Source organism: Girardinichthys multiradiatus, chromosome 9 (genome assembly GCF_021462225.1).
Source record: "Girardinichthys multiradiatus isolate DD_20200921_A chromosome 9, DD_fGirMul_XY1, whole genome shotgun sequence".
NCBI lineage: Eukaryota > Metazoa > Chordata > Actinopteri > Cyprinodontiformes > Goodeidae > Girardinichthys > Girardinichthys multiradiatus.
The window spans coordinates 47,456,502-47,481,642 of NC_061802.1; the positions used below are offsets into that span (position 1 = coordinate 47,456,502).

A 25,141-nucleotide genomic window follows, 5' to 3' on the forward strand; every position below is an offset into this window, starting at 1 on the left:
TAAATCTGTACTGGATCAGGATATGTTGGTACTAAACCATCAAAATCTAAGAAAATAAGTTGCTATCAATGGTAATATAACTTTATTTATTTCTTTTCTTTGAAGCTAACGATGTTGATGACAATAGGTATTGGGCAAGGTATGTTTTATATATGGCACAAAAAAGTACTGGGCAAAAGATTTAGGCTGGTGTGAAAAAATGCTGTAAACAAAGAATGCTTTCAGAAATATAAATTATGGTTTTGTATTTTTGTCAATTTACAAAATGCTAAGTGAACAAACCCAAACATACAGCCAAAGTCATTAAGAACTATCTTCAGCCTAAAGAAGAACAAGTCTTACTGGAAGTGATGGTATGACCCCTACAGAGCCCTGATCTCAACATCATCGAGTGTGTCTGGGATTAGATGAAGAGACAGAGGGATGTGAGAAGGCCTACACAAGATCTGTGGTTAGTTCTCCAAGATGTTTGGAACAACCTACCAGCCGAGCTCCTTCGAAGATTTTGTGCAAGTGTACCTAGAAGAACTGATGCTGTTTTGAAGGCAAAGGGGGGTCACCCCAAATATTGATTTGATTTAGATTTCTCTTTTGTTCATTCACTGCATTTTTTTGTTTGATGAAAATAAATGATTTAACACTTGCATTTTTGAAAGCATTCTTTGTTTACTGCATTTTTTCACATCTGCCTAAGACTTTTGCACAGTACTGTATATACAGCCCCCTCCACAAAGTATTGACCCCCTGCTAAAGATGTGTTATTGGCATGGAATGTGATTCAGCTTTTATTTCAGAAGCAATTAGATTTCTGTTCTAATGTGATAGCAATTTTTAATTAAAGAAAATGAACAACACATATTGCTGAGAAACTTAAGTCTGATCTTAATGCTTCTTTTCCAGGTTGTACCAATTTACCTATTTTACATTTCACATTCTACACCACAACATGGGCCTTTAAGAGTTTCAATAAGTAGATATTAACATCATACTTAATTTTCCAAAACATAAAGTAAAGGTGCCTCGACAAGTATCTCAGACTCTAAAGGCCAGTTAGCATACATTACACAGTCTTTAACGTCATGAATAGGACTGGACGAGTGTGATGTGTTTGGAAGAGTTCACAGACAAAGCCTTTTTCCTCCAACCAAGAATATGGCAGCAAAACTTAGGTTGGTAAAGTTTCATCTGACTTAACATAAAGACTTCTGGAACAAACAGTATATCAGCAAAACACCTTATACCAACCATTAGAGCTGATTTTGGCTTGTTTTGCAACCAACAGAGAGGAGCACTGTGCAGCCATTGAGCTGACCATGATTTTCAATGTATATCAAAATATTCAAAAGATAAATAAGGCTTTCTGTATTACAGTCAGCCCAGTCAAAGTCTAGACTTCAACTGATTGAAATGTTTTGGCATGCTTTGCATTGATAAATTTTCAAACTTTAATGAACTGAGGAAATGTTTGAATGAAGCGTGGGAACAAATTCCCTCCACAATCAGATGGATAAGTTCTTAGAGACAGTTATTGCTACTACCTATGGTTTTATAAGTTATTTTATGATGGGGGTGTACTTAGTTTTTCACACATCATTTTTCATTCCAGCTTTTTTTTTTTTTTTTAAGATTGTGACATTTGTTACAGTTTTCTAAAACTCAGGTTAGATTACTTACATTTAGACAATGGGGAAACAGTATCATTATACTATGCCCCGATATGCTAAACCCTAAACCTGAAAAAGGGTGTACTTTCCTTTTTCATGACTGCATGTGTTTCCTTTATGATAGGGTTTATATTGTTCACAAATTTTTTGCTGACTAAAATAAAGTAATTTTCTTACTTACCATTGATGACTTCTATATCCCACTGGCCTTGAGTACCTTCAGGTATGATTTGAAAAGTGAATGGAGCAGCATTTGGACTGAAATCTTCATCAAAGCCAGTAACATACACAGTCTTTTCATCAGAGCATAGACTGCTGTAAGCAGTGGTCAAAGTGGGACAGTGGTCATTGGAGTCAGTGACTTGAATGGCTATTGTTCCTGTGGCTGTCTTTGCTGGCATGTCTGTGGATGGCAAGAGCTTAGTTTAATATCAGACAGAGGGAGTGATTCCATAACAATGAACTACACTTGCTTTCAGCACTACAATTTATGCATAATTTGTCATCGCTCTTTACAACAACTCAAAATCTCATGTACAAAGCAAATAGGACCGATAATATGCTGAATGGTGACTGTTGTGTCTATCCTCACAAGCAAGGTCGGGACTTCCATGGACCTCTATAACATAAGTGCCAAAGGATAGTTGTTTAATTTGCATGAAAAGGGAGACAGTTCAACAGAAGCGAAGTGTAGCATTTTTTTTTTTTTTTTAACCAAGCAGCTGGTCTCATAGAAATTTTTGAGAACTTTCAAAGAAAATATATCAAGGGGAAAAAAAATGATTGTAGTAGTGTTTCTGCAGCAGCCAGGCTAATTATACCTGTCGTTTAGGTATCCAGACCATTATCATAGTAGCCTGGGAAATCTCCCCTGTTTTCCACTTTCGAAAACATTTCATCTACAAGAGGTTTGGTCGCAAGCAAAACCACATTTTGACCTTTCTGTACCATGTAAAGCAAGTAAAATACAATGCAGCACCTCTCCATGCAAATGCCTCAAGAACCCATACTAGGCATTGAGGTGAACTTGACTACATCAGCCGGTATCTTCCAACTTCTGTCATTAATTTTCTTAACTCCACTGAATTTACCTGTCCTTTGTCTTTGTGTCTTTTATTCCATTTATTTGAATTTGTTTAGCTTTTCTGTGGTATGCATATTCCACTGATTTGTCCTTTTATTGAGAGTTGCCCAGATGTTTCTTAACATTGGTTGTGTTGGAGGTGTCTTGTTATGAAGTCATTTCTCTCCACTGCAACTGGTCACCCTGTGGCTCCTTGGATTGGTATCTGAATAAAAGTGAATATTATTTGAATGCTGGCATCCTTAGTTAAATGGCTCTGTCCTTATTTATGTTTATGTAATGAATCAAATTTATTTTGTTTTGACTCTGGATTAAATTAGACTTTCTGGAATTAGATTTTAATCTGAACCTGACTGTTATGGGTTGAACGGTCCTGCAAATGTGTTGGAATAAACTAGCATGGATGAAATTATTTAAACAGGATTAGACTGCATGTAAAAAAAAGGAATTTGATGCATTCCTTACTTGCACATTGCTGCAAAGATCAATTTGTTGGAAACTCGTTCTATGAAAATATACCAAACTGAAGCAGTACTAAAACAAAATTGCTATTTAGTGTCCCAAAGTGCAACCCATGTCCCAAAAGCCAGGTTTAGGATGTGGCGATTGGACTCATTGTTACCCTTCAGGTACCCACTCAGTCTTAATGTGACATGGTTCCAATTATCAAAGCCCATATCTTTAGTAAGTTTATTGGCTTGACAGACAGTGCTTCAAAATACATGTAAATTAGATGAATTAAAAAGCGCAGATAAAGCTAGTTAATAACACATTTTAACAGAGACCAGAAGCTAGTGATATGAAAAGGCATTTACCCACAAATATCTTGTTTTTGCTCTTTTTGTCACACTAAAATGTTAAGGTTAAGGTGGCGGTTCCCCTCCTCGAGAGGGGCTGGACTCTCTTCTACTCTGGAGTGGCCCACGGGGAGAGGTGGCGGACTGGGGTGGGTTTGCTTGTTGCCCCCCAGCTCAGCCGTCTCATGTTGGGGTTTACCCCAGTGGATGAGAGGGTGGCAATCCCTGCTCCTTCGGGTTGGGGACAGGGGTCTGACTGTCGTTTCGGTAGTGCGGAGTACTCGGCCTTCTTGGTTTCCCTGTCGGGGGTGATGGATAGTGCCCCTCCCGGGGACTCCATTTTTCTGCTGGGGGACTTCAACGCCCACGTGGGAAACAACAGTAACACCTGGAGAGACGTGATCGGGAGGAATGGCCTTCCCGATCTGAGTCCAAATGGTGTTTTGTTATTGGACTTCTGTCTCCATAATGAACACCATGTTCAAGCATAAGGGTGTTCATCAGTGCACTTGACACCAGGACACCTTAGGCAGGAGGTTGATGATCGACTTTGTTGTCGTATCGTCAGACCTTCGGCTGCATGTTTTGGACACGGTGAAGAGAGGGGCTGAGCTGTCCACTGATCATCACCAGGTGGTGAGTTGGATCCGCTGGAAGAGGAGTAAGCAGGACAGACTTGGCAGGCCCAAGCGCATAGTGAGGGTGTGTTGGGAACGTCTGGCAGAGCCCTCGGCCAGGGATGTATTAAACTCCCACCTCCAGGAGAGCTTTGCCAGATTCCGGGGGATGTTGGAGACATAGAGTCCGAGTGGACTATGTTCTCTGCATCTATTGTCAGTCCTGCTGCCCGTAGCTGCGACCGTAAGGTCTGGGGTGCCTCTAGCGGCGGCAATCGACAAACCCAGTGGTGGACACCGGCAGTAAGGGATGCTATAAAGCTGAGGGAGGAGTCCTAACAGCTGTGGTTGGCTTGTGGGACTCCGGAGGCGGCTGATGGGTACAGTAAGGCCAAGCATGCCGCGGCCCGTACTGTGGCAGAGGCAAAAACTCGGGCCTGGGTGGAGTTCGTTTAGGCCATGGAGAAGGACTACCGGTTGGCCTTAAAGTGATTCTGACAAACCGTCAGGCGCCTCAGGAGGGGGAAGCAGTGCTTCGCCAACACTGCTTACAGTGTGGGTGGGGAGCTGCTGACCTTGACTCGGGACATTATCGGGCGGCGGAAGGAGTACTTTGAGGATCTCCTCAATCTTGCTGTCACGCATTCCCTGGTGGAAGCAGAGGCTGGGGACTCAGGGTTGGACTCTTTCATCAGCCAGACTGAAGTCACCGAGGTGCTTAAAAAGCTCGACGGTGGCAGGGCTTCGGGGGTGGATGAGATCCGCCCTGAGTACCTCAAGTCTCTGGATGTTGTGGGGCTGTCATGGTTGACACGCCTCTTCAACATTGCATGGCGGTCGGGGACAGTGCCTCTAGACTGGCAGACTGGGGTGGAGGTACCCCATCATAAGAAGGGTGACTGGAGGGTGTGTTCCAACTATAGGAGGATCACACTCCTCAGCCTCCCTGGTAATGCCTATGCCAGGGTATTGGAGAGGTCAGAAACAGATTGATGGACATTGCCCTGTAGGATTTCTTGCTAGAGAGCAGAGATCATGGTTCCATCAATAACAGCAAGTCTTCCATGTCCTGAAAAAACAAAACACCCCAAAAGTTTCAACACCATGTCTGAAATACTGTTAGTTTTACACCAGATATAACTGGATACACACTTCCAGAAAGTTAGACTTTTGTCTCATCAGTCCACAGAATATTTTCCCAGAAGCTGTAGGGATCATCAAGATATTTTAGATAAATGTTAGATGGGTCTTTGTGTTCCTTTGCTTCAGCAGTGGTTTTGACCATGGAACATCTGCCAACAGTCCAAAAACATGACTGTTAGGTTAATTTGGTCTCTCTACATTGCCCTTAGGTGTGAATGAATGTGTGCATGGTTGTTTGTCCTGTGTGTTGCCCTGCGATAGACTGGCGACCTGTCCAGGGTGTACCCCAGCTCTCGCCCGTAGACTGCTGGAGATAGGCACCAGCTCCCCCATGACCCACTATGGAAGAAGGGGGTATAGAAAATGGATGGATGGATGGATGGATGGATGGATCTCTCCTCATATATGCCAAGGATGTTGTTCTGTGTTCTTCCTCCTAAACCTCCTGAAAGGGCATGATGTGTTTAACTTTTTACCCAACATTTATTTCACCAGCTAAAATGTTTGAGAACCAGCTCTCATTTACAAACAATGACAGTTCAATGACAGTCCCAAAGACTTAGAAGTGGCTTTGTAACCCTTTCCACCACGGAAGATGTCAATGTCTTTGTTTCTCCTCTGTTGTTGAATTTCTTTAGAACAAGGAATGAGTATTAATGTTCCATTTTCTTTCCTATAAAAAGTACTCCTGGATCAGTGCTTCTGTGTTCTTTTTGTGTCTCTGCACTGTTCTCTCAAACCCCCAGTCGGTTGTGGCAGATGGCTGCTCACACGGAGCCTGGTTCTGCTGGAGGTTTCTTCCGGTTAAAAGGGAGTTTTCATCTCCACTGTCACTACATGCATGCTCAGTATAAGGGATTGCTGGAAAGTTAATGCAAGCGACTGTCCACTGTCTCTACATGCTCATCCAGGAAGAGTGAATACTGCAAGTCACTAACTCGATGTACTTAATCTGCTGGGTTTCCTTAGATAGAAAAGCTTTTAACCAATCTGAATAATAAACTGAATCCGACTGCACTGTTCGATAGTTCGGATTAATTGGAATGTATATACCTGACTTGAAATTTGTATGATTTAATTTAATTGACTTTGTGAAGTGCCTTGAGATGACATGTGTTGTGAATTGGTGCTAAATAAATAAAACTGGATTGAATTGAATGGAATTAACTGTTGCTTTATGAAGTATTTTAGCCTACTTCATGTTTTCAGACAGGTTATGTTTACATGATGTCGTGACTATACAGGAAAGGCAGTAATCAGGTACTCAATCATAGTTATTTTAAAATTCAGTAAAGGGGCAGTTCTATTTTCACATAGGGCCCTGATGGTTTACCCAAGCTTTATCCGAGCTTATTTCTCTGAATAAATGAAATCACCACTTTATTTTTGTCTGATATTAAAATTGTTTGATCATTTGAAACCTTTAGGTATGACATAAATGAGAAAATGGAGAAAATCTACACAGGGTCAAATACTTTTTCAAAAAACTGTGTTAGATAAAGTTTTCATAAAGAAATGGATACTTGAGAAGTGGATACTTGCTTTTGATCATAACATTCACCTTTTGATATTGCCAAAATCTTGGCAAAATAGGTACCATTCTCTAGGAAGGGTGACTCTCTGTCTGGTAGTTTGTTGAGTTTAATCTCAGCTGTCTCTTCGTCAATAGTAAACCAGTTATCTGGATCATAAGCTTTGGCATAGCTGTAAAAAAGGCACAATAAACAAGAAAATTAACACAGCTTTCTTAAAACTCTGTTCTTTTTATTTAAAAAGCATGGTTTAGCATAATAAAAAAATTATGTTTGCACTTTCTTTTGCTGGATGTTTGTGCATGCTCGGTATGAGGGATTGCTGCAAAGTCAACAGCACATGCAAGGGATTGTCCACTGTTGCCACATCCTCAACCAGGAAGAGGAAATGCTGAAAGTCACCATCTTGACATAATCTGCAGGCTTTCCTTAGATAGAAAACTTTTTACCCAATTTGAATAATAAACTTTGCATTTGTTGATGACTAGGATTAAGTGAAATTTATGTACTTGACTTAGAATTTGTTTGATTCGACTGAATATACTATGTAAAGTGCCTTGAAATTACTTGTTGTGAATTAGTACTATATAACTGAATGGAATTGAATTATATAATGTATCTAATATATGCAGCTCCAGCAATCAGTAGAAAGTTCATTAAGACAGGTAAGCAGCCCCCATACATTTGCCAGCTTAGAGGTCTAGAGCCCCTTTTCCATGGCCTCCACTTTGGCCAGGTCCACTTAACTCAAGCCATTTTGCGACTATTGGCATTATTGGCTCTTCTGGCCCAGTACTGGCTGTTTTGGTACCTGCTTGGCAGCAGGTCCCGTTGGGGCAGGCCAGGGTCGAAATTGGTGTTGTCAAACATATGAGTCTTAGAGCAGAAAAAACAATTGGCATTTTCCACACTCGCTAAACGACAGGCAGGCCATCGACTCCAAGGAAGCCTTGAAAAGTGGTGGACTTTAAAAGAACCATAAGACTTTGGATTTAGAACAGCAAACAATCAGACTGGGGTCTCAAAAGTTTGAGAAGCAGTAAACATCTGTTCAATTCCCACTTAGCATCTCAAAATACTAAGTTCAAATCCCATATCATAGTAGCTCTTCTCTTGTCACAAGCTACTGACCATAGATACATCAGATACATGTAAGGATTCACAATACTGTGGGTAAAAGGTTGGTTTGATTGATTACTTGTATTACAATTTCGTAAAACAAGAATGTTTGTTACAATATCACAGCTGGCATCACATTTTGGCCCTCGACTGCATGAACAGTCAGTAATGTTTAAAAGCAGGAAATCTGTCCTGGCTTTAATTACAAACAGTTGTTGCCTGAATTCCTATATGCTGTGTTTGCTTGTTAAAATCAACTTACATGCAATCAGGTTTTAGCGGTATGAGTATTGTTAAAGTGGCTGTGTATAATCCAACTAACCTGACATCATCAGCTGGTTTTCCTGTGTCTGGATCAACAGCTGGAAATGCAGCAATCACACCATCTTCTGGTGCCTCATTTGGATCCTCAGATACAGGTACTTTCTTGGTGTTGGGTATAAATGCAGGACCCTCGGGCACATTATTTACAGCTATTTTTATAGGATAGCTTTTTCCTGGTGCAGTTGGCTTAGGCTTGGGTCTTGGTCCTGGCCTAATGCCTGGCTTAAGCCCCACACCTACACCAGGTCCAACACCAGGCTTAAGTCCAACACCAGGCTTAAGTCCAACTCCAGGGCCAGCTCCTGCCTGTGGTTTAAGGCCTGCATCCACGCCTGCATCCAGTTCAGCTTCAAGGTCAGCATCCAGCCCAACATCCAGATCTACATTCAAATCCACATCCAAGCCCAGGTCTAGCCCCAGGTCAGCTCCTACATCCACATCCACACCAACTCCAACACCAGCTCCAACTCCAACACCAGCTCCAACTCCGGCTCCAGCTCCAACCCCTGCTCCAGCAGCCAGAGGACCCCCTTCTCCAACCTGAACATCCACATCCATTTGCACAGGGCCACCAACTACAAAAGGGGCTACATTTTCAATGATTAGGCCCAGCTCAAGATTCTGTACTTCTTCAAAATCCACTGCCTAATTGATGCAGATGAAAAAGAAAATGGGTTTCAGAAATAAATTAACAGAAAAACACAAGAGGAACAAGTAAGTGTGAGTTCAACTGCATATAGCATATTTGCTACACTTGAAGCTAATTAAAATACTGACATATTTAAAGTCAGAAAAAGAACAAGTACCTTAATCAGCTTCAGTATGCCCTCATTTCTTTCTTTGTCTGTTTCAATTGAAAACAGGTTGTCTTCATTTCCTTTGGCAATTGTAAACACAGTCAGCCAATTGTCTGTGGGTTTAAGGTCTTTGTCCAGAGCTTTGATTCTCATCACAACCACATCGGCAACATTTTCATCCACTGAGCCGTCGTACTGCAGAACGACCAGAACTTTGTTATGAAGAAGTTTGAACTCATTTTTGTGACAGCAAATCAATTCTGCTTCATTTATTAAACATAATAAAAACAACGGGTTGAACAAAGTGCTGTAATCCCAGTTAAATGACAAACAAAAAAATATTCTAATCATTTGCAAAAGACAGAACAAGGAATATAAAATACTGTAAAAAAAAAAAAAAAAACTAAATACAAAAAAGATAAATCAGTTGAAAAGGAAAATAAATTAAATGCAGTGAAAACAGACCTTAAGTTGTTTTTTAAAAACCTCAATAAAGAGGGCACACTTTATTGATAGCTTTTTCACAGTTTTGTGACTAAAACTTAGCAGCCATGACTTTATGGGATTCTTCTTAGATAAAATTGATTCTATTAAAAAGAAAATCTGTGTGAAAGCAGAGGCCCGGCCCTACAAACTGACCAAAAATGGTGACTTTAGAGCAAAATTTGTGGCCGTGAGTGCCAGTTAAAAATATTTTTTCCTGAAAAAATCACCTCTTTCTACACTCTAGTAACTGCCATCTCCACTGTTAGAGTGTGATTTTCTCGCAAACTTTGTGTCGCTTGGAGTCTAATTTTAGAGACACCGTAGCAGTTATCAACAAACCGTTTTCATTTCTGAAGAGCTGGCGCATTTTTCTACAAACTGAAAGTCAAACTGTGTTTCTAGGTGAAAGTATGGCAATACAGCAGAGCCTCAAAAACAGCGAATTTTGAGGATTCCTTCCGCCCCTGACTCCATTCAGTCCTATGGGGATTTTGGGGGGTGGTTTTTCGTTAATTACGTCACCATGGTAACTCGAAACGCCAATAAAAGTAATAGCACACCTCCCGGGACCGAGCCGGTCGTTTTGATATACAAGTCCTTCTCAAAATATTAGCATATTGTGATGAAGTTCATTATTTTCCATAATGTAATGATGAAAATTTAACATTCATATATTTTAGATTCATTGCACACTAACTGAAATATTTCAGGTCTTTTATTGTCTTAATAAGGATGATTGTGGCATACAGCTCATGAAAACCCAAAATTCCTATCTCACAAAATTAGCATATCATTAAAAGGGTCTCTAAACGAGCTATGAACCTAATCATCTGAATCAACGAGTTAACTCTAAACACCTGCAAAAGATTCCTGAGGCCTTTAAAACTCCCAGCCTGGTTCATCACTCAAAACCCCAATCATGGGTAAGACTGCCGACCTGACTGCTGTCCAGAAGGCCACTATTGACACCCTCAAGCAAGAGGGTAAGACACAGAAAGACATTTCTGAACGAATAGGCTGTTCCCAGAGTGCTGTATCAAGGCACCTCAGTGGGAAGTCTGTGGGAAGGAAAAAGTGTGGCAGAAAACGCTGCACAACAAGAAGAGGTGACCGGACCCTGAGGAAGATTGTGGAGAAGGGCCGATTCCAGACCTTGGGGGACCTGCGGAAGCAGTGGACTGAGTCTGGAGTAGAAACATCCAGAGCCACCGTGCACAGGCGTGTGCAGGAAATGGGCTACAAGTGCCGCATTCCCCAGGTCAAGCCACTTTTGAACCAGAAACAGCGGCAGAAGCGCCTGACCTGGGCTACAGAGAAGCAGCACTGGACTGTTGCTCAGTGGTCCAAAGTACTTTTTTCGGATGAAAGCAAATTCTGCATGTCATTCGGAAATCAAGGTGCCAGAGTCTGGAGGAAGACTGGGGAGAAGGAAATGCCAAAATGCCAGAAGTCCAGTGTCAAGTACCCACAGTCAGTGATGGTCTGGGGTGCCGTGTCAGCTGCTGGTGTTGGTCCACTGTGTTTTATCAAGGGCAGGGTCAATGCAGCTAGCTATCAGGAGATTTTGGAGCACTTCATGCTTCCATCTGCTGAAAAGCTTTATGGAGATGAAGATTTCATTTTTCAGCACGACCTGGCACCTGCTCACAGTGCCAAAACCACTGGTAAATGGTTTACTGACCATGGTATCACTGTGCTCAATTGGCCTGCCAACTCTCCTGACCTGAACCCCATAGAGAATCTGTGGGATATTGTGCAGAGAACGTTGAGAGACTCAAGACCCAACACTCTGGATGAGCTAAAGGCCACTATCGAAGCATCCTGGGCCTCCATAAGACCTCAGCAGTGCCACAGGCTGATTGCCTCCATGCCACGCCGCATTGAAGCAGTCATTTCTGCAAAAGGATTCCCGACCAAGTATTGAGTGCATAACTGTACATGATTATTTGAAGGTTGAAGTTTTTGTATTAAAAACACTTTTCTTTTAATGATCGGATGAAATATGCTAATTTTGTGAGATAGGAATTTTGGGTTTTCATGAGCTGTATGCCACAATCATTTGTATTAAGACAATAAAAGACCTGAAATATTTCAGTTAGTGTGCAATGAATCTAAAATATATGAATGTTAAATTTTCATCATGACATTATGGAAAATAATGAACTTTATCACAATATGCTAATATTTTGAGAAGGACCTGTATATACTGTGGGGGTGCGCGCTACGGTTCGGGCCACATTAATCTGGACGGAAGAATAATAATAAAGAGTCCAGTTTACAGATGAATAGTAATAGGTGCCTCCATGCAATGCATAGGAGGCATTGAATGCTTTCCTCCTATGCATTGCTATAGCAGGCCCCAATTACTTTTGTATATTAGTCACTATTTTTTATCAATACTTGACTTTTTAAATATTCTAATATTCTTTACTTTTGGGTTTTGGAATGTTTTGAAACCCCTGGCATTTTGTGTTTATGGTATACTGAAGCTGATTTTTTTTATCCAGGTAAAGAAAATCCCAGATATTAAAATCTCGGGACTTTAAGTGAAAAAGGGACTTACTTTTTACCTTCAAAACTCTACTTAACCTCCATCGCCTACTACCAGCCTGACGGCAAACACCTTTGCCTCCATATTTACTGACCAAGGTGCAGCTATAAGCAGTTTATCGAACATACTCAGTATGCAAAATTCCTGTTGCATAATTTTGTCATGATCCGTGTTTGAGCTTTTTCATGTCTCTGTTTCTTCAATGACTTGTTATATTCCGTTAGTCTTGTTAATTTCTTTGTTTTTGTGCTTTGTTATTTCTATTATATTTCTGCTTAGCTAAGACTAAGACAGGTCTTTTGGCCTGTCTTAGTGCTACATTGTTCTCTATTGCCCATATATACTGTACTTACAATTGTTGGACCACTTGTTTGCTGAGTATTGGATTATCTGCACGTTGTTGGACGTCACTGTGCCCCTCCAATGGCATCGGCCATTTTGTACCCAGGACAGCCCGCTCCTACATATCCCATCGAGCATTGCGACTGATATGACTGTGCGTCCCCAGTCTGACGTCACAGGATGCTATATAGGAGGCGCTCATGTTTGAAAACTCGCCTTCTGCTGGAAACCGATCTGGTGATTGAAGCGCTCCACTTTAAGAGAAGAGCTCTTCGCAGAGTTTCATTCATTCTCTCTCGTTGGACAACGAACCATTCATAACTGAAGTCTTTGGAATAAGAAGGCCAGAGGTTTCACTTTTGCCGATCGAAGACGTGAGTTAACACGTAACTGGAGACACGGAGCTTCGGAGAGACGAACCGCTACCGTGTTTCATTTTCAAGTCGACTTTGATGGTCAGATCATATTTTTCCTTTTTGTCAAGAAGACCAAAGGACAAAGACTGACCGTCCCCCTGAAGTTAATTGTGGACGCACAATTAACTTAAACCCACTTTTCCTCGCTCGAATTCCCTCACTCGGAAGAAGACGACACAAGTAAAACCCATTTCTTTTTTTAATTTCTTTATTAGAAGGCCTGGGCAGGGTCAGAGGTTGTAGAAGCGATCAGAATCGCTGGTTAGGATCTCATGTGTTCTGAATAATATGTGCATGTAACCTTGCTTGTTGAAACTTTGATGTGTTATGTAATATCGGGATCCGCCATGTTCCCCAGAGCTGTTTGTGTTTACTATCTGAACGCGGGTGCGTTGCAAGACTGGACTGTTAAAACGACCTCATGGTAAAATTCTCCATTTTACCTTTGTCTTCAATCTCACTGTGCTAGCTTGCCGCCAAAAGTTATCAATCCTTTGTGGTCAGGAGTTAGGGGGGACATTTTATGATCAGAAGATCATAAAAGACACTCTAAGCTGCACTCCAACCCCCCACCAGTCATCACCACACCCCCCTTTCATATCCTCTCCCTTCATCTGTTGTGCCATAAACTGCTGGTTGACTCAATACATACCCACTACCGTTTGTTGATTTTGCTTATTTAGATGTGTTACCCCTGTGTTTGTAGAATTTTGCATGTTGAGTGGGTGAAAATTAATAAATATTCACATAGATAAAGAGAGAGCGTTTGGTGTTTCATTGAGTGCAAAAAGTGATGTGTCAGTCAAAATAAGGTTCAAGTTCCACACGTTTCGGCAGAAACGGTCGATTAAACAGTGACATCTCCGGCAATAGTTATTAACTATTACGGAGTATTTAACGGTTGTAATTGTCAGAGGCGTTGAGCCACAATTACAACACCAGAAACATCTCTGGTCTCGATTCGTAAATGAGGATTTATGGTTAAGAAATTGATTTTGTCAGATTATGATTGGTAATTATAATTATTGATCAAGATTATTCAATCAATAATCATACTTCCAACACAATGGATAGATTGTTTGTGTTTAGGCTTTTTTCACTCTAAAACATAAAACATTAGGGTTAGGGTTAGGGTTAGGGTTATAAAACATAAAACATTGTTGCATTTAATCTTGTTACTTTTTATTTGGTTAGGCTTAGTTTCAACAATGGTCTTTACCTCAGACTTTTCTAGAATGGGAATGTTGTCATTGATGTCCAGGACTCGGATCTCCGCAGTTCCTGTCCCTGTTTTCCCCCCCGGTGCACCTCCCAAATCAGTTCCTTTAATAACAACCTTGTAGAAGTCATGTGTCTGATAGAGAAAATAGAACATCAAATGCATGAACACATGAGAATACCTGAATAGCTTTCTTTATGCTTCATTCTATGGTTGCAAACCACAAGAAAGAGGAGCAGCTCAGATGTTGTTCTTAAGAAGGTGACCTTTATACTTCTTTTAAAAAAGTTTGGAATAGGCCTTTGGGCTATACAAAACGTGTTAATTCCATTTTTCGCACAAACATCATTCTCAGATAATGAGATTTCACCACCTCTTTGAGTTCCTTTCAGAATGATCTGTTTTAGGGCTCTGTCACTTTTATTTAAATGAGCTGTATCTGGCTAAACCCTCTGCGGGGCCCGCAATTCCTACACGTTAAAATGGCTGCCAGCAGATGCGCAACAGTACAGCCATACATCTGTTATTTGCAAATTTGCCACGAACAGTAGGGACTGAATTTTTCTTCAGTTTAAGTCTTTCTGCAAGTCCTGATGTGTACTGATGCGAGTTCTCAAGCAGTCCGTGGTGAAGTGATTCGTGCAAACTGTCATGTGACATTGGCCTCAAAAATAAGATGAAGCCATGAATCTCTATTATCCAACAGTGGGAGAATGTGCATGGACACATGTGGGTCTTTACAACCAAAAACAGAACATCTGCCTTTAAGGGTGGCCATTGTAAAGTACTTGTAAGGTAAAACCAGCCTTCGAGACATGATCCTACTGAAAATCAAGTGGGTGGATCGCCGCTTCAGTTGCTACTCAGGGGTGGGACTCAGGTAACGTTAGGTGCTAGGTGCTAACGCTAGGTGCTACTGTAATTGTGACATCACAATTACACAGCTTTTGAATGTGGAAAGCCATTTAATTCAAAATTAAATAAATAAATACTGCTATTGATAAATTATTAATAAATATTCCATGAAATAAATAAATATCCCCATGAAATAAAACAAAATAATTATGTTAAAAGAAATGTTAATCTTATTTTATTTAATTCATTTCAAGATTTATTTAATTTATTTAAATATTTATTTAATTTACTTAAAGATTGATTGATTTATTTATTTTATTTAGAGATTTATTTATTTCATATTGCAATTTTATTTTGTGAAGCTACTTTACGCTTTTCACCCCGTTTTTAATTTTAAGCTCTTTTTATTTCATGTTCTTATATTCAAATGAGGGGGCGGAGTTTTATCTGCTGGGTGGCGCTGGGACAGCAGGGGCGAGCTCAATTCGTAGCTGTAGAAGACAGCATGTCGGAGGGAGCCCTCCCCTGTCTCAGGCCGTGTTTTTGTGGAAGCTGTTTGTGCAATAAGTCTTCGTCATCCTTTCAGCACGTCATGCACACACATAGTGCTATTTATTTTCCATCCAAATAAATACATCCACCTTATGTTATGGGTCTAACGCTGTTTATTAAATAATAATCAGCAATAACATCATCATTTAAAAGTAATTACTGACTAACAGGCAACAGTAACAATAACGACATCCCGTTTGCCGATGTTTAAAGGCTTTTACAGCCGCCCCACAGATAAAACTACCCCCCCTCATTTGAATATAAAACATGAAATAAATAGAGCTTAAAATGAAAAACAGGGTGAAATACGTAAAGTAGCTTCACAAAAAAATAAACTGCATTATGAAATAAATAAATCTCTAAGTAAAATAAATAAATAAATAAAACTTTAAGTAAATTAAGTAAATATTTAAGTAAATTAAATAAATCTTGAAATGAATTAAATAAAATAAGATGAAAATTTCTTTTAACATAATTATTTTGTTTTATTTCATGGGGATATTTATTTATTTCATGGAATATTTATTAATAATTTATCAAAAGCAGTATTTATCTATTTATTTAATTTTGAATTAAACGGCTTTCCATATTTGAAACCGTGCAGTTTCTAGAAAATGAAAAAAAAAAACATTTCATTTATAGCCAAAAAATGGCTGAATGTTTTCTTTTGTGTTTGGACTGTTTGTCGAAGCATTAGAGACCCCAATGGTAGTATAAAAAAGAACAAAAAGTGAATTTTGCATTATAGATCCCCTTCAAGAAGTTCACGGTTGATTTTAAACAAGTTTAACGTTTGAATAACAAAGACTGATCATGACTTGCAGCTCTGAACAGAACATAAGTATGGCTTTACAACTTTAAATGTCAGAAATGTACTTATTGGTCTATAAAAACTACCTTGTATTATACATAAAACTGAAGTACATGTACAATGTGTGTTTTATTGAGTGAAGAGTACACATTACCTCTCTGTCCAGTGTGGGCTCTTTTACATATAATTTTCCTGTCTTTCTGTCTATAGTGAACATGTGACCTCTGCCTACTGGTTCTTGACTAACAATGCTGTAGACGATCTCTGCATTTATTGTTCCAGCTTGATCATCATCTTTAGCTTCGATTTGCATAACAAAGGTTCCTGGAGAGAGTCACAAATGGACAACAGAGTAAATCCCATCAAACAAGCAGTTTTGGAGAAGGCAGGACAAGCACAAGGGAAACTGATGAGAGTACTAACATAAAAATCAAAAAGAAACAAAAAAAGACACTGACCATTCCCATAGACAGCAGATACAAGTTAGCTGATAGAAGAAGGCTAAAATCTGACACATTTACAAGTGAATGTTTATTAATGTGTCCCTAATATAATACATAATGAAGGATGGTAGTGGCAGTAATGTGCGGTGGCTACAGAAAGGCAGTAAAACTTGTCAGAATTAAAAGAGAGATGGACAGTTCCTACAGAAGGTTTATCATGTGAGTCTAAAATTCTCTTAAATGTATGATGGTGACAGTGACAGTTAAATAAAGGTTAAGTCTAAAAAAGGTTCTGGATTGAAGGAAACTTTGAGGATTATCTGATCTTAAGCAGAGAGCACACTTGTCTAAATCTTAAACATATATTCTGTCGTACATTGAACATATAGGATGTTCACCAAGGGAATAAATAGTAAATTCTCAAATTCCTACAGTGACTAAAACCTTAAATGGACTACAATATATCATGCATATATAATCCAAATATTTATGAAACATACATCTAATATATGAAAAGTTTACTAATGAAATTAAAGCCTGTGACAATACAGTTTGGTTTTAGTATCAGTTAAAGCTCTTACATTTGTCATTAATGACCATCCTGTAATTTCAACCTTCAGACTGATCTCAAACTGATTGTCACTGCTTCCATATCTTTCAAGAGTCACCTGATTGTGAGGCTTAAAATTTTAATTCATGATGATCCTCCATAGAAAACATTTAACATTTACAATTTCGACTTGATTCCATTTGACTGGAAACATTAAATTGCACTAAATGACTTTATTCAAAAAAGAATTTGCTATATGTTGTGTCTATTACATATTATTTTTATATTTAGCAGGCTGCTCTTTCCTGAAGTTGTGTTTGGAAACATATATTTTCTCTTTATGCAAAGCTCTGAATGTGTATCATTGTCTAACCTCTTAAGCCCGACGGGCCACACCCCTTTTACAGCACTTAAACACAGGCAATGACATTTTAAGGTCCCTCAGGCATTGCTGACTCTGTAAACCAAACAGTACAAAAAGCACCTTCCTCTTTGCAGCACCCCCACATGTCTCATATCATAACAAAATATAGATACTCCCCTTTCTAACAAGGCATAACTTGTCTTTCTAGCACCTTCTCTGGTGATGTAATTTGCTTGCAGATTGAAGTCTGCTGGTTGCTGTCCGCCGGCTGCTAGCTTGCTCGCTACTCTGTTAGCTTCCAGTTATGTTTGCAACTGTACGTTTTGATGATACACAGGGTAAATGTCATAACCAAAGACTATGTCATATGCAGAAAGACTCCTACAATGGAAATTGTAGGAGGGAATCTGGTCAAATAAAATTTGACCAGATTCCCTTTTATTTCCTTTTTATGAGGTGAACAACACATTTGGGAACATTTTGGCACCCTTTGCCTAACAGCCTGGCATATTGCCCTCTAAAATATTTGTGGAACATATTTGATATAACTTATTCAGACCGAATTTGCTGCAGTTATGAAGATGTGGATTAATGCAACCTGAGGATTCTCCTAGAAATTCCAAAGGATGTCTATAGTGGTTTGCAATGTTTATTTAGGAAAAACCTTTAGCGTGGCTCAAAATTGTTTATTTCTTATTTTTTTAATCACAAATAAATCAGACATAGTCACAGTTACAATAGTGGTTCCACTGGAAAAATATTCTTTTATGTCTTACCTTTACACATGTACCAAAAGTTTGCATGTAACTGTGGAGCTATACTTGATTTATTTGATGTATGTAATTTCAGGCGGAAATTGCTCTCAAACCCCTTAGGGCAGGGCAGGCAGGCAGGCAGGCAGGCAGGCGGGCGGGCTGGGCGGGCAAACAGACAGACAGACAGACAGACAGACAGACAGACAGACAGACAGACAGACAGACAGGCAGACAGACAGACAGACAGACAGACAGACAGACAGACAGACAGACAGACAGACAGACAGACAGACAGACAGACAGACAGACAGACAGACAGACAGACAGACAGACAGACAGACAGACAGACAGACAGATAGATAGATAGATAGATAGATAGATAGATAGATAGATAGATAGATAGATAGATAGATAGATAGATAGATAGATAGATAGATAGATAGATAGATAGATAGATAGATAGATAGATAGATAGATAGATAGATAGATAGATAGATAGATAGATAGATAGATAGATAGATAGAAATACCTTTTTTGCTTTCCTCTGTGACGTTGCCTTGGTGCAGGGAAAAATATGGAGCATTATCATTTAGGTCCTCTACAGTAATAGTCAAGGGAATGTTTTCCTCTGCTTTTGTCCCACTCTTGAATGTAGCTACACCTGTTAGCTGTAGGAATGAGAAGACAGGACAGGATTAGACCTTGTACAAGAGGCCAAGCCAAACACAACTTCAAAATCAGTCAAGGATTAGGGCTTTCTGTTGTCAGATATCATATTTTAGTGTCTTCTTTCTGGGATGTAGTTCATTATGAAATAAACTGACAAATGAAACTCCAATGCAACAGATTTTCATCAAATGTAAGTGACAAATGTTTCAAAGATCTAAAACCTGAACTTGATCGGATTAAGAGCATGACTAGTAGGCAAAAGCACTAATGGTGCATGTTGGCCTGTAATATATTTCAGTGCATATCAAACAATAATAGTTTTACCTCTTCCATCTCTAATCAAACTGAAATGCAAGTTAATGAAATGGAAATCTTGTTGAAAAATATAGTTGTTCATGTGGTGTTCAGAGTTTGATCAGCTGTGAGGCTGGACATGGTCAGCTCGCTTTATAGGTAACAGAGAAGTTAGTTTAAATAAATATATCCAACAATCTTGAAATAAAGTCATCAGAACAAAGAGAGGAGCGAAAGTACAGTATCTCACAGGTTCCCCTAAAATCAGATCAAAGAAAATGGCTCCTAAGACAGACCATATAAAAGGAGCCTCTTCTTTTTACATACTTGCTGAATATTTCGTTCTACTGCTCCTTTTGACTCTAATTCTGCTCATGTTCTATGCCTTGTTTTCTGTGTCCTGTGTTGTCATCCAGTCTGCACTTGGGTCCTTCACAAACATGACAATCTCATGACATGATAATACCTGTATATTACCAAAAACGACTAAAACACTTTCTTACATTTTGATAATGGTTTTCATTACAGTCAAACTGTTATCCAAAAGGTCCCTCAGAATGCTGACAAGATTTCCTTAACATTACTTTCATTAATGAGGAAGGTGTACACCCCTTGAATATTTACATTTACAGGTCCTTCTCAAAATATTAGCGTATTGTGATAAAGTTCATTATTTTCCATAATGTAATGATGAAAATTTAACATTCATATATTTTAGATTCATTGCACACTAACTGAAATAATTCAGGTCTTTTATTGTCTTAATACGGATGATTTTGGCATACAGCTCATGAAAACCCAAAATTCCTATCTCACAAAATTAGCATATTTCATCCGACCAATAAAAGAAAAGTGTTTTTAATACAAAAAACGTCAACCTTCAAATAATCATGTACAGTTATGCACTCAATACTTGGTCGGGAATCCTTTGGCAGAAATGACTGCTTCAATGCGGCGTGGCATGGAGGCAATCAGCCTGTGGCACTGCTGAGGTCTTATGGAGGCCCAGGATGCTTCAATAGCAGCCTTTAGCTCATCCAGAGTGTTGGGTCTTGAGTCTCTCAACGTTCTCTTCACAATATCCCACAGATTCTCTATGGGGTTCAGGTCAGGAGAGTTGGCAGGCCAATTGAGCACAGTGATACCATGGTCAGTAAACCATTTACCAGTGGTTTTGGCACTGTGAGCAGGTGCCAGGTCGTGCTGAAAAATGAAATCTTCATCTCCATAAAGCTTTTCAGCAGATGGAAGTGAGAAGTGCTCCAAAATCTCCTGATAGCTAGCTGCATTGACCCTGCCTTTGATAAAACACAGTGGACCAACACCAGCAGCTGACACGGCACCCCAGACCATCACTGACTGTGGGTACTTGACACTGGACGTCTGGCATTTTGGCATTTCCTTCTCCCCAGTCTTCCTCCAGACTCTGGCACCTTGATTTCCGAATGACATGCAGAATTTGCTTTCATCCGAAAAAAGTACTTTGGACCACTGAGCAACAGTCCAGTGCTGCTTCTCTGTAGCCCAGGTCAGGCGCTTCTGCCGCTGTTTCTGGTTCAAAAGTGGCTTGACCTGGGGAATGCGGCACCTGTAGCACATTTCCTGCACACGCCTGTGCACGGTGGCTCTGGATGTTTCTACTCCAGACTCAGTCCACTGCTTCCGCAGGTCCCCCAAGGTCTGGAATCGGCCCTTCTCCACAATCTTCCTCAGGGTCCGGTCACCTCTTCTCGTTGTGCAGCGTTTTCTGCCATACTTTTTCCTTCCCACAGACTTCCCACTAAGGTGCCTTGATACAGCACTCTGGGAACAGCCTATTCGTTCAGAAATGTCTTTCTGTGTCTTACCCTCTTGCTTGAGGGTGTCAATAGTGGCCTTCTGGACAGCAGTCAGGTCGGCAGTCTTACCCATGATTGGGGTTTTGAGTGATGAACCAGGCTGGGAGTTTTAAAGGCCTCAGGAATCTTTTGCAGGTGTTTAGAGTTAACTCGTTGATTTGGATGATTAGGTTCATATTTCGTTTAGAGACCCTTTTAATGATATGCTAATTTTGTGAGATAGGAATTTTGGTTTTTCATGAGCTGTATGCCACAATCATCCGTATTAAGACAATAAAAGACCTGAATGTTTCAGTTAGTGTGCAATGAATCTAAAATATATGAATGTTAAATTTTCATCATGACATTATGGAAAATAATGAACTTTATCCCAATATGCTAATATTTTGAGAAGGACCTGTATAGCATTGACAACACCTTGTGGATATTTCACCAGTTCACTGTAATTTATATTATTAGCTACATTGGTCTGTCTGATCTGTAATTATATCATTTATCATCATCCTCATGATTATTATTATTATTAGTTGTATTGATACAACAAGTAGTTGTAGAACTAGTAGTTGGCACATTACTAGTAGTAGTAATATAAGTCCCACATATTCACTGAAAATAGTATGACTTCTAGTGTTTCAGTCAGACTAATGTGATGCTTCAAAGATCCCATGAATAAGGCCAATAAAGACCTACATTGTAGGATGGATATTTTTCCCTGTCCAGTATATCAGTAATGCGTATAAATCCGGTGTTGTGGTCCACCACAAACAGGTTGTAAGGTGGTTTGTCAGCTCCTGCTCCTATCAGGGAATATTCCACCTTCGAATCTTTATCTTTGTCAGAGCGAATCTGAAAAAAAAACCACATATGGCACATTTCAAAGATCCTTCTTAGGCAAAATTGTGTTTTTCAGTAACTGTGACCCAAGAACATCCTTTACACTCACAGACTGCACACATTGAATACAATATTTAAATAGGTTTTATGATACCAAGAGATGAGATATTTAACAGTTTATGCTTAGAAACAAGTCAGACTTTGGTATCTTCTGTAATGCACAGACCTAAAACGATATGTGTTGAACATCACATCTTTAACAAATTTGGGGATAAAACTTCTACTAAGTGAGCCTGTTTGAAAGTTATCTGGACCATGTCCTTTGGTGTAAAAAGTTGGTCAGGAACAGTAATGTGATTAAAAAGTAACATTTGATTGCTGAAGCCTTTTCTGATTGTTAATATGTTTCCTTTTGCTTTCTGACACCATGATGAGTTATATACTACGTTGAATTAGAGCAAAATACCTTTGCAATGAACTCCCGATGGGTGTAATTAGTGTTCTCCTTCAGCTTGGCAGGTGGAGGGAGCCATTCCCTTTTTGTTCTTCTCAGTGTTTTCGTTTTCTTCTCTTTTGCGTCAGCACTGATCATCTGAAACCAGAAACGAGATTATTGTTATAAGTATAAAACCAGTGTAATGTAAAACATTTTGGCTCAGATGTGTTTTTATCATCGTTTATACTCACACTCATTCTTTAAATGAGAATTTTATTGGAAAGTTTATTTCAGTAAATCTTTCACTAAGTAAAACATATATAGATTTATTTCACACAAACTGGTGTTTTCAAGCCTTTATTGTTATTAATTATGATGATTTTGTGTTAATAACTAATAAAAACATTTAAAGTTAGAATGTTACATCAGACCAACAAAGAGTATGTTTAATACAAAAATGTGGGCTTAATGAAAAGTATGTTTAATACCTGCTTAAAGGCTGTTATTTACAAAACATACTTTAAATCAGACAAATGAGCCTCATGGCAACACATCCTAATTGATTCAATGTGAATGTACACTCAGTATGTATTTGTATTCTGAAATATCAATTTTAAAATCACACTGAGTGCGGAGAGATTTTCCAGCCTGTGAATATAATAAAAAATTAAATGTAAGAAAAGAAAAACCTTAGAAATTGTATTCTCTAACATTAATTGTTAACTCTAATGCTTAGAGTTACAAACTAATCAGACTTTCTAATGACCTAATGCCCTTCTAAGAATAAGCATTGAAATTCCAAATTATTTACAATGTATTTTAATCAGAATGGCCTCAACTTCACCATTAAAAGTAAAAATAATGCGAATTTTTGTCAGTAAAAAAATTCAAAATGTCTCCTTATCATGGAATATTAAATTACTATTAGTGTGTTCCACTGCTTCAGTGTAAAGCTACAACAGGCTACACACATGTAGGTAGAACTCCAATGCGGTTTTACAAAGCACTTTATAACATTGGTGACTGACACCTGTTCATGGTCACAAAACTTCAGCCTTTCCACTGCGCTAGCACCACACCCGCCATGCAGGTTTTTTAATAGGAGGGAGCCTGAGTCCATACAGTGGACTCAAGAATTGCCAGGAACCAGAACCGGAACCAGGAAAAGTACTGGTTTGGTTCTTCACACCACTTGGCTGAGTACTGTATTTAAAATAAAAAAAATAAAAAATGTTGCCAACAATGCTTCAAAAAGAAGTAGATCCCTCAAGATACTTTACCACGCTGATGATTTCTCTTTGCTGTCTGATGAGCATTTTGTTGTGCAAAGGTTAAAGCAGAGATATCCAAATTGAATAACGATTAGGTTGCACCAAGGTTTATTACTGTCCTAATGGTGCAATTTGGTTCACATCTTAAGCCTACCCATTCTCCTATTTATTTTGTATATCCACTGTTGACTAGTGGCCATCTTCATTGGACAATAGAATGAGAGGCAGGGCAGATTCTGGACAGATCACTTGTCCATCACTGAGACACACAGGGAAACAGCCTTGGTGGTCCTTAGTTACAACTAAGGGTCATGTATACTGACCAGTTACCGTAACATGCAAGTGTTTGGTATGAGTTAGAAAGCCATACAAACTCCACAAAGAAAGCACCCACCTGCTGAGATTCAGACACAAGGGTATCATGATTAATTGCAAACTGTAGTTAAATTGTTCTTTTTAATTCAGATGGAAGCTTGCAACTAACATTGCTTGTTTACCCCAACACCTTAAAAAAAAAAAAAGACCTTTCCCAAAAACTACACATACCATCTCTCTGTAATGTGTTTGTACTGTCATAAACTTTTTCTTTTTTTTACTGTACTCCCATGATCACTACCTAGCCATCCCTTTTACCATTTTGTACTGATGTTCACACTTTGCTCCCATTTTGTGCAACAAGACAACTATTCAAAGATCTTGAATGCATTAAATCATTCACATGGGCTTCCTAAGATTGAGGCGGTAGGATCAAAGGTTCTCCATTTGTTAAAACCTTTTCATTGAAGAATCACATTTTTGTATATTTGTATTTAATCTTTAAGAAACAAAGAAAGGAATGGTTGTTCAATAATAGCAGCATCCATCTAGGTTTCAGTTTCCCAATAAAGAAAATACCATGAACAATGTTGTTTAATATGAGTTATTAATTCAGTATGCTAAAGTTTAGTCTGCTAAAAAATAAATTTAGTGATCTTAAGTGGTTTATCTCAGACTGCAGTAAGAAACTGATAGAAATAAGTGATTGGATTATTTACACTCACCAAGAACAGCACTGTGAGAAGCAGCAGTCTCACTTCTGGGGAAGATAAAGTAGCCATGACCACAGGTGAGTCACAGTGTACTGAGCAATTCCTTCTCAGACTGTAGGCTTAAAGTATGGCTGTCAGGCTCGTGTGCTTCTTTAAAAGCTATCAGTTTTACCCCCTCCCTTCAAAGTCCGCATACTACTTAATGTTGGGCAACCTGTTTCACTCCCATTACTCAATAGTCCTCTGATCTTTTAACTGTCACTTGGTTGCATGTTTCTCAAAGGTGTGTCTGTTGTGAACTTTAAAAAGTACAAGTCTGCCCCGGGGGTTGAACACCTGGAAAGTTTAAA

The 25,141-nt window shown here is 39.2% G+C and overlaps 1 protein-coding gene across 1 annotated transcript in view; it reads right to left on the reverse strand.

The window, feature by feature from the left end:
- Nucleotides 1-24,923, reverse strand: part of LOC124874416 (desmoglein-4-like) — a 48,665-nt gene extending 23,742 nt beyond the window's left edge. The window contains exons 1-10 of the mRNA XM_047375764.1: nucleotides 24,804-24,923; nucleotides 22,523-22,648; nucleotides 21,913-22,068; nucleotides 18,951-19,089; nucleotides 16,464-16,633; nucleotides 14,092-14,226; nucleotides 9,087-9,272; nucleotides 8,279-8,925; nucleotides 6,867-7,009; nucleotides 1,846-2,067 (exon numbers count right to left, since the gene is read on the reverse strand). Coding sequence (XP_047231720.1) covers nucleotides 1,846-2,067; nucleotides 6,867-7,009; nucleotides 8,279-8,925; nucleotides 9,087-9,272; nucleotides 14,092-14,226; nucleotides 16,464-16,633; nucleotides 18,951-19,089; nucleotides 21,913-22,068; nucleotides 22,523-22,648; nucleotides 24,804-24,860 — 1,981 coding nt within the window. The 5' untranslated portion in view covers nucleotides 24,861-24,923. The remainder of the gene's footprint in view (nucleotides 1-1,845; nucleotides 2,068-6,866; nucleotides 7,010-8,278; nucleotides 8,926-9,086; nucleotides 9,273-14,091; nucleotides 14,227-16,463; nucleotides 16,634-18,950; nucleotides 19,090-21,912; nucleotides 22,069-22,522; nucleotides 22,649-24,803) is intronic.
- Nucleotides 24,924-25,141: the final 218 nt, after the last annotated feature.